This window comes from Nannobrachium achirus, assembly GCF_963921795.1.
Source record: "Nannobrachium achirus genome assembly, chromosome: 11".
Lineage (NCBI taxonomy): Eukaryota > Metazoa > Chordata > Actinopteri > Myctophiformes > Myctophidae > Nannobrachium > Nannobrachium achirus.
In genome coordinates this window covers 52,493,810-52,503,822 of record NC_137820.1, presented here as the reverse complement: position 1 = coordinate 52,503,822, position 10,013 = coordinate 52,493,810, and the positions used below count along the sequence as shown (strand labels likewise).

The 10,013-nt window shown below is 39.8% G+C and overlaps 1 protein-coding gene across 1 annotated transcript; it reads left to right on the top strand.

The window, feature by feature from the left end:
- Positions 1-245: 245 nt before the first annotated feature.
- On the top strand, positions 246-8,397 carry LOC308294439 (uncharacterized protein; the record flags this gene model as incomplete). The annotated part of the gene is made up of 6 exons (XM_080737172.1): positions 246-338; positions 2,108-2,203; positions 3,004-3,156; positions 3,915-4,005; positions 7,154-7,329; positions 7,855-8,397. 6 exons carry the CDS (start codon positions 246-248, stop codon positions 8,395-8,397), a joined length of 1,152 nt encoding a protein of 383 aa, XP_080593298.1.
- Between the last annotated feature and the right edge of the window lie 1,616 nt (positions 8,398-10,013).

Here is a 10,013-nt window from a genome sequence, read left to right as displayed (position 1 = left end):
AGGTTGCTGTGTTGAATGGTCAGTGGTGGGTCCAGAAAAGGTTTGAGAACCTCTGGCCTATGCTATCGCTCTTCTTCCCCAACTTTCCTGTCTCTTTCTACTGTGTACATGAAGCTGAAAAGCCCCTCAAAAAAAAAAAAAAATCATAACTGTCCTACATTTGATGTTCAGTATGTAGCGGTCCTGGTCTGGTGAAGATACCAGAGAACAACACCATTGGACAAGTTGTTACCAGTATCAACATTATGGAAGGGGTGACTCTGACTCTCACAAGACCACAGGATCTATTTGAGATCAATGGCACTGATCTAGTTGCAAGAGTTGTGTTGGACTATGAGGTAAGCAAGGCAATATATGAATTAAGGCTACCCACATCCAATGATCAATTTATGTGTAGTAGAATTTCTACCTATACCACTATTGATGAAGTGATTAGACTGTTTTTTAGTTACCTACTGGGTATGCCAGGGTGGGCTACAAGAGTGAGCAATTGAAAACAACCATTATTAACCACTATTGTTTGATGTGCAAAGATAGTCAGAATGTATCTTATTCAAAATTATTCTATGCTTTTTAAAATTCTAATTAGCAATCTATAATAAAACATAAAAGCAGGGCTTGTTTTTACTGTCTGGCACTATCACTCAACCTTGAAAGAAAATGTGCCCGAGGTTGCCCACCCCTTGTTTATGCTGTGCAGTGCTCAATAAATTATTCTCATTTGTATACGATATTCAAAGTTTCAAACTTTACTCTATAGCTGACTTAAAGCAAACCAGGCATATATGTATTTGCATTCTTGTTTTGTTTATAGAACCCAGCATTAGCGAACCCAGTCATCAGTGTTTCCATTTTATGCAACAACACGGTAAGAAGGATTTTAATCACATCAAGCACTGATGTGTGGATCAAAGCACTTGGATATTATTCCACTGTGATTTGTTATGGTTGTAATAATTTGGGTAATATTATTAGATTACCAATATCCTAATGAGCAAAATGTCTGTCCGTCTGTGTACGTCTGTAGTTCACGTATCTGGAGAACCGTGGGATCGGAGTAATATACCTAGAGTGGAAAACGAAATCCCTGCCCATTCATTACAATGGACTTGCTCACCCAGTACATACTCCCATTTACTGCTTCTTCCACGTTTGGTTTGATGACGCGGAGGGGCCAAGCCCCCAGAACCACGATAGAGTATTGAAGAAGCCTTCGCCTGGTGGTCAAACCTGGGATAGCAGTTAAAAGGTTAACGCTAATGCTACGGCGTACCCGGCCTAGTGTACCTGCTCGGTGCTCAACGCTTCCCGCAAAATTGGCCTCCTTTTCAGTGCTAATCGAGGTATTTCCGACTGGTTGCTTAAAATACCACTGAGCAACTTGCATTGAAATCAATAGCTGTGGGCGGGGCAATCCGCCCTCTATTTATATATTATACCTGTATGGGAGGGGCCCCATCACACGTGCAGTATACCGTCGCATGCGTAATAGTGTCCGGCTCAGTGCTCAACGTCGTGCACAGGCTCATGAATCGAGGCCAGTGGTCAAAACCGTTTTCGCTCGTTCATGTAATGGGCCCCTGCTTGGTCAAGTAAAGTTGCATTACCAGAGTCAGCCACCAAGACAGCAGAGCTTCGATCAGAGCTCCCGGTTCTGGGGGCTTGGTCCAGAATCGCCGATCCAAACAAAATGCCCATATATAGGCATATGGAGATCCGGTTGTTCAGAACCAAGCCCCAAGATATTGACAAAACCCCTGTCCTGTTGAATATCCATATACGGGTATAAAGCGGACACAGACAGACGGGCTTAACTAGCTTGTTCTTGACTTTCGTTGTTCCCGTTGGGAACAGGCCTATTTTCACTGACCACTTAAGGTTAAGGAAGTGACTTTCAACTTTCAACATTCTTTGTTCCAGCGTCCACTAACCATTTATGTTGAGGTGACTGCTGTGAATGATAACCCTCCAACATTTAATCAAAGCGAGTACTCTCTCCCTGTCAAAGAAGTGAGTTCATCAGTTTTCAAATCTTCATGTACTTTGGATCACAATCCATCCAACCATCACATTGTAACAGTGTTTACTTGTCCCCACTTTTTAAAAGCTGTTGCCTAAAGACACAGTTGTTGGTACCTACACAGCCACAGATGCAGACCTGTCGCCGGGCTCTCCAATCTACTACCGTCTAACATCAGAGCCTGTAAGACCTGTTTTTGTTGTTTTTTTTTTCCTACTGTACCTGTATGCTCATAGTGTAACCACAGGTTTTTGCAGCCTACCACTGGGAAGATCTCAAAATGATTTGTACTCTGCATTTTCCACAGGAGGGGTTTACCATGCAATCACCCACCAGTGGCAACATTATTGTCACAAAAACCCTCGACTATGACATGATTAAAAAAGCGACACTGATGTTGTATGCTCAGGTGAGTAATGGACCCCAGACCACACTTCAACAGTCTCGATCTCACCTACAGTTTTATTGGGTCTTTCTTAACTTGATAATCTTTTGTTAATATTAATACTCCAACACTTAAGATTTACATTTTCTCAAATGTATTATTGAATTAATTAATCAATTACTTGATTATGTAATACAATTATAGTGGCTTAGATCAAAGCATTGCTTTCTGTTATATCGTAACTATGTATCTCACTTAAATTACAGGATTTTTTCTTTTTTTAATTCCCGAGTTAATTCATCATGGACTTGTTTGGTATTCAAATTCCTCTGGTAATATAAACCTTTATTGATCACCAGAGGGAAATGTAGGTGTTAGAGCAGCAACAACAGTAAGAGAACAACACAGAAGGGTTAGGTATATGGTTCAATAGCCAAACTAAAGTAAAACGTCTTTATAGAATACAGCTAGTTGTGGTGGCGTGCCTTTGATTTCACACTCAACCAAAGTATCTGATTGAGTCAGATGGTGGTTATAATAAGAAGAAAATAATACCAATAATACCAAGTTGTGTGTATTATTTTCCTTTCCTGTATAGGATACTTTATACACGGCCACAGCCACCATCCATGTCACCATCCAGGACATTGACAACCGACCTCCACGGTTCATACCGTGTGACCCATATGAAGGGGGCAAAATATGCTTGGGAACAGGCTACACAGGAAGTGTCAACTTAACCGAACAGGAGGTACATTCCTGTCCCAGCAAAACACCTCACATCTCATGACCACTTCTATAGCGTCACTGTCAGGTGGAATCCTTGTACTGTATGTTCAAAACCATTCAGCCTACTTGTCAGGAAAAGAAGAAAGGAAAAAAATAGAAAGAAAGAAATAAAGAAATAAAGAAATAAAGAAAGAAAGAAAGAAAGAAAGAAAGATGTGTTCCAATGGATCAAATTATTATTTACCCAAAGACACACTTAACTTTTACTTTGAAAGCTTTTCAAAAGTAGCAAAAATAACAGATCTAAAAGCTCACAATACATCGCAATGTGACATGCTGTGAACTTGTTGAAGTTGTAGGTTGACTATTTTTGCTACTTTTGTTGTACATTGAAGTACCGGTAGTAGGGCATACATTTACAAACAAACATAAAAAGTTTAATTATGGAGACAGTGACAATCTGCTTCTTTAGATATCTGACATCTTAAAATTTGTCAGGTATCAAATAAACTAAATGTAATTATGTATTAGCCATGGCAATTACCATGCAATAGAAAGATCTAGTATATTGATTGTGTACTAATTTGCACTCTAATCACGGTCATGTGAACTGTCCCCCAAAAATAATAAAAGCATCTCTGAACTAACTGCTGTCTGCAAGAGCACTGCTGATGTAATATGATAATGTAAAGTTTTGTATTACATCCGAAATCCATAAATACAATTGTAAACCATAAGCGTCTGTAGATGGCATTGACCATAGTCTGATTCTCTTTGCAGGAAGGTGCCTTACCTCTGGATCCAGGACCGCTTTATGCCATTGATGGCGACTCTGGGATAAAGGAAGAGATAGAGTACAAAATTCTAAGTGGTATGTTGCTGCTAGTACAGTACTTTCAGTTCTTTCTTCCCACTGCAGCGTAACATCTTGTAACGACTGATATTCTGTGCATGTTAACCAGGAAACGAAGCAGGCCTGTTTCGAATCGATACCAACAGTGGAAACATAACAATGACAAGAGCGGCAGACGTTGCAGGCCCAATTCAAATGACTGTGTTGGTAAATAAATTATACATTGATTCTACATGCATTCACCAGCCTGTCTTATCACCACTAACCATTATGAGTCAACGGAATCCCACAAAGAATAAAGAATTTATGCTGATTTATACTTTGTTATGCACCAGTGTCACGCACCAAAGATAGTAGATCTAGTAGATCTCATTATAAAAGAGAAGCACATCATTTGAAAACTAAAATCTTACACAGTATGTCTTCAAATTCCAGGCTACACAGAAGGTCAATGTCTTTCAATTTGCCACCACAACGGTCTCTATCAGTGTTCAGACTCTCAACAAGACTCTCAACCCACCGCGGTTTGAGAAAGACCAATACAGCTGTTTCATCCTTGGAGTGGGTACCATGGCTGTGGATCCAGACAATGACAACATTCCGCTCAGGATTCAGGCTAAGGATGCTGATTATGTCGGGGTAAAATACAACGGAATAGAAATACAACATCTTCCTTATTCTGGGTTGAACAGTCTGGAAACACGCGTGATAAATGAGAACTTCGATGTTCATTCTCACAACCACCTGATTTATGTTACAATGCTGTTTTATTTTGTTTCAGGGTGTGAATCCTGACATTAAGTATGACATTGTGGGAACTGGGAGTGCCGATTTCTCCTTGATAGAAGGCTACTTGTTCATGACAAAAGATCTCCCCTCTGGTGTTGTTACCTTCCAAGTGAGTTCACTGTCCACTTTGCATCATGCTAGTTTAACCACTTCCAAGCTGGCGTCCTTATCTTGGACATGACAATATAAGCCAAAATGTAAAACATATATCAGCTTGTGGATTGTCTATTTTCGTTTGAAACGTATGATTTCTTATTTCTAATCAAATCGGACTTAAAGGACCACTTCATACATTTTCAACCTATCTTATAATAGGTCTTCGCTAATACTCATTAAGAGATGGCCTTTTTCTGTCTTTTTTTATTTCATTAATGCAAGAACAATTAATTCTATTTCAGCATGCTAACTTTCCATGAGCATTAGTGAGGAGAGGGCCAATTATATGAAGATAAGGTTGAAAAGATCAACTATACGAAGATAAGAATGAAAATGTATGAAGTGCTCCTTTAAGTGGTTAAGTGTTTACCAGTGTTAACCCATTTCACTTCAGCTCTGAACTCAATTTCACGTTAAGGTGGAGGCAGCGGACCCAGCTACTGGAGAAACAGCTATAGCAGGACTTAGAATAGAAGTCACATCAGGTAGGATGGTAAAGCCTCAATTTATATTGCAATAGAATAAACTGGCATTGCCTGTTTTCCATTTATTTTCAAATAAATACAATGTTTATATTACTGTGATATAGGCTCATGCTCAAGCATGTTTCTAATAGAAAACTTGAATGCCAAAACATTGGTGACAAAGAACACGCAGCTTAAATGATAATCTATGATCACATGCAATATTCTTCTGCTTCCTTATCCATATTTGTCGGCCCCAATGCCTGCTTTGCTATTGCTGAGCCTGCTGATCATGTGTGTGTGACAAATGCTGGGCTGGTGAGGACAGCAAACAAGGAAACCAGGCATAGGCTGTGTCCAAAATCACTCACTCATTCACTACTTCCTGCTGCCTATATAGGGGGGACTAGATAGTGAACAAATCGAGAGAGAAAAAATTACAAATTCTGCATGCCAGAATAAGCATAATTTTTCTTTCAGCGCCACAGTATGTATGATGGTTGTACTGGTTGTACCGTACTTTTCACAATGCTTCCACCAAGAGCCGCTGATTTCCGCGTCCACGGCCGCAGACACGAAAAAAGCGGCCGCAGACGCGGGGCCGCGTCCGCAGATGGGACGCGGCCATGGACGCGAACGCGGAAATCAGCGGCAGTCTCTATAATGAGTAGGTGATTTTGGACACAGCCCTAGACTCAAAACCCCCTGTTCTCCTGCTAGGGATCCCTACCACGAGCGTCAGTCCTGGTACTACAGAATTAACACCTGGTACCACAGAAATAACGCCTGGTACTACACAACTAACTCCTGGTACTACAGAAATAACTCCTGGTACCACAGAAATAACTCCTGGTACTACACAACTAACTCCTGGTACTACGGAATTAACACCTGGTCCAACCGAAATAACTCCTGCTACCACTGACCTCCCAACTCCTGCTACCAGCCTACCCACTGCTAATACAGCCCATCCTCCCACAGGTAGACACACACATCCACCAAGGAGCTTCATGCTGCTTAGGCCACTGCTTCTAGTGCTGCAACTATTGATACTTTTTAGATTAAGCAACTATTTGAGAAATGTGCTTTTTAAATACAAATGTTAATGTATCAATGAATCGACACAAAGGAAACAAATGGAAAATGTATAACTAATCAGTTAGTCTGATTAACCACTTACATCCTATTTTATTATACGTGACAATACGTCACAATGCGCTGCCTAAGAAAGGACACATTTGAGCTTTTAATTTAGATGCTTACTGAATCACAAAGAAAACAATCTGAGTATTTTTTTTGTTTTCTTTTGTTAAACAACTGATTTAATCAATTACTTCAATTAAATGTTGCACCGCACATTTTTGGAATGTTGTCATGAAACAACCAAGTAACCCCAAATGTGTGTATCTCTTTATAAGAACAGAGAACATGTTATTCAAATTCTTTTATTTCTAAACCTAAAACAGGTAAACTGTCCTACGTTTATTAACTCATTAATACCAATTCTACAACTGTCTTCTAAATGCTAAGAGTTTTCTGAAAAACTTATGTTGCTTGATCAGTGGTTCTGGAACTTTTGTCAAATTGTAAATGTCAAGGTAAAAACTGTTACCTTAAAAACTATATATATTCATTTGACAAACTTTCAAGAATTTGTAATATGAGCAGATCTACAAACTCGTGCTAGGAGCTTGTATATCTGCTATATTTGGATAGCTAAGATCTAAAATGGTGGTGTTAATGGCTTAACCCTGCAGAAGGAGTGGTCAACCCGTCGGGTGGGTATGGACCAGAGGACATGGCTGCGCTGGGCGCCAGCCTGGCGGTGCTGCTGTTCATTAGCATGGTGGTCATTGGAGTCCTGGTCTGTCAACTCCAGAAGGGGAAGACAGCCTGGAAGAAGATCACTGAGGCCAGCCTCTTCCGAAGCTCTGTGAGTTCAACTATATCCATTCAGTCACATACCTCACCAACAGATTGAAACAATATTCTATTATAGAATGTGCTAGTACAAGTGCGAATCTAATCTTTTCTCTTGGCGTTCAGTCTCTGTTACATTTTTCTCCCTGCTCAGCACAATTAGACAACCATCATTAACCATTAAGAGCAGGGAGATATACAATAACACAACCCCCCCATGGCCATGGGGAACAGAACTAATTGCAGAGTCCACTGTGGTGGTGCTGGGGTGGCGGTGGGAGCATACCAACAGACCGGGGTCAGAGAGCTTAAATAACCCCCCCAATTGGTTGATTGCCACGTTTTAATAAAAAACATTATTAAAAATAAATGGAAAAAGCATATGAAAAAACACGGCCTGCTCATTTATCCAGGGTTACAAAAATGTTATAATAAATATTAAATAAATAAATACAGTCCTACTCAGGATAACTTCACATTTAGCGAGTTTGACTTCACATTGAGTACCGGTATTAGCCTTTTCTTGCTTTACTTCCAGCTGGGCCAGGGTTCAGGTGGCATGAAGGAGGGTGTTCAGTACACCAACGAGGGCTTCCAGAACGACGAGGATGCCGACAGTGCAGGCTCCCCTGCTCAAGAGGAGGGGACTGGGAAGGACGTCCCTCTGGAGGAGATCATTATGAAGTCCACAGCTCCCCTGCACTCTCTCCTGGACGACAACGTGAGCATGACAGACTCAGACAAAGCTGACAGCGAGAAGGAGGTCAAACCCATCCTGACCAAGGAGAGGCGCAACGAGGAGGGCTACAAATCTGTCTGGTTCAAGGAGGACATCGACCCTGATGCCAAGGACGAGGTGGTCATCATCCCAGATGGCAGAGAGCAAGATGGAGAAGAGGATGATGACGATGATGATGAGGAGGAGGAGTCCTTGAGCGATAGGGAGGACGATGATGAGGACAGCTCGTCCATGTCCATCCCAAAGGCTTCTATAGCAGATATGGACAGTGGAATCGAGGTGAAGATACAGGATCAAGCAGGGGATTCTGGGGATGACAATGGTTTTACAGTTGATCTCTGAACAAAAGTATAGGAAGAATACATTTATGAACCATAGGTATACTTCATTGACCGGGGTCCCCCAGGAGTCTATACTTGGCCCTCTATTATTCCCCTCCACTCCAAATCTTAGTAAAAAATAGCCAATCAGATCGTCTATTTTTGCTGAATTCTGGCCTATTATGACATAATGGCTAGGGTTCATGTGGTTGATTCATTTGATGATTAAAAACATTGCATATAACACTGCAGTCATCAGATGCATTAAAAATGGAGGATGACAAAAAACACAATAAAGCCCCAGGGATAATTTCCATTGTGGTCTTACAGTACTGTAATAATACAAATAATTTACAGTTACAAATAATTAAAGATATTGGTACCATATTGTCAACCATTTTTAAGTGAGCAGCAACATAATATACATTAGATGGTTCTTTTCTCCACTGTCAACGTGTTAAATCTTTTTTTTAAGATATGTAATTGTATAGAACTCATCAATTAAAGTTGAGCTTTTCTTAGTTTTAAAAGCAATAAACTTGCATTTCACTGCACGCACATGCAACCCATAGTTTATCTATAACCTACAGTAAAGAACCGCCCACTATAAAAAAACACAGATGATTATCAGCAAAGAAAAGGATCAGTCATCCCTCCATATAAACTGATTAATCACTAACTCCGTCCTAACTTGCTACAAGAGTGATACATTTCTATCTCTCTCCCCCCCTTTTAAAAGAAATAAAATAAAAGCCCAACATAGGATTGTTTTGAATCTACAGTATACTGTAGAGCAGGGATATGGTCTATGGGTTAGCCTAAATCTACAGTATACTGTAGATTTAGGTATACTGTAGATTTAGGGATATATATATTCTCACTGATTTGTAGATGGAATATATGCTTTATACTTTCTTACTCCACCATAAATCAAAATATAGGTCCGTTTTATTCCAGTGAAATTATTCGTAAAAAGAGAAAAGCGATTAAAATCTTTATCAAAAGCTAGTATTTTGTTATAGGTTTGGTAGTGAGGCTATCCATTCACTTACTTAAAATCTAATTGGAGCTTTAAGTGCAATATTTGTCTTCTTCTTTTTTGCCACGGTATGTTTTATATGGTAAGTGGGATGTACACTACTTTAACATTATATGTTTTATTAGTTATTAGTTGTGTTTTCATTGTTCATGATTTGTAAAATATTGTAACTACTATAAAATAATATGTACTGTAAATATATTATGAGTGCAAGGTCTTGTTTGAATAAAGAGCGTGACATGATTTGACTGAACAATCCTGATGCTTCACTGTGTCTCTAACGAGTTCAAAGTCTGTTGGATCATATCCTGCTGTACAGAAATAAACGGAGCCTGGCTAAGACAAGAGTAGTATTGTTCTAATCTAGAGACTGATTAATTAATAACACTGTCGGAGGTGGGTCAGGTAGCAATGTCCAGAAATTGTGCTTACATCAACGTTTCGAAAGGTTAATTTATGATAAAGCCTTGACGGGGAGTTTTTAATTAATAGGTGTGGAGACTTACATTTCCTATTCCACTGTTGGTCCTGCACCTGCTGTGCCAGTTACGTTGATTCTTTAGTATTGTTTTAGACACACTAGACACATCTATGGTGGA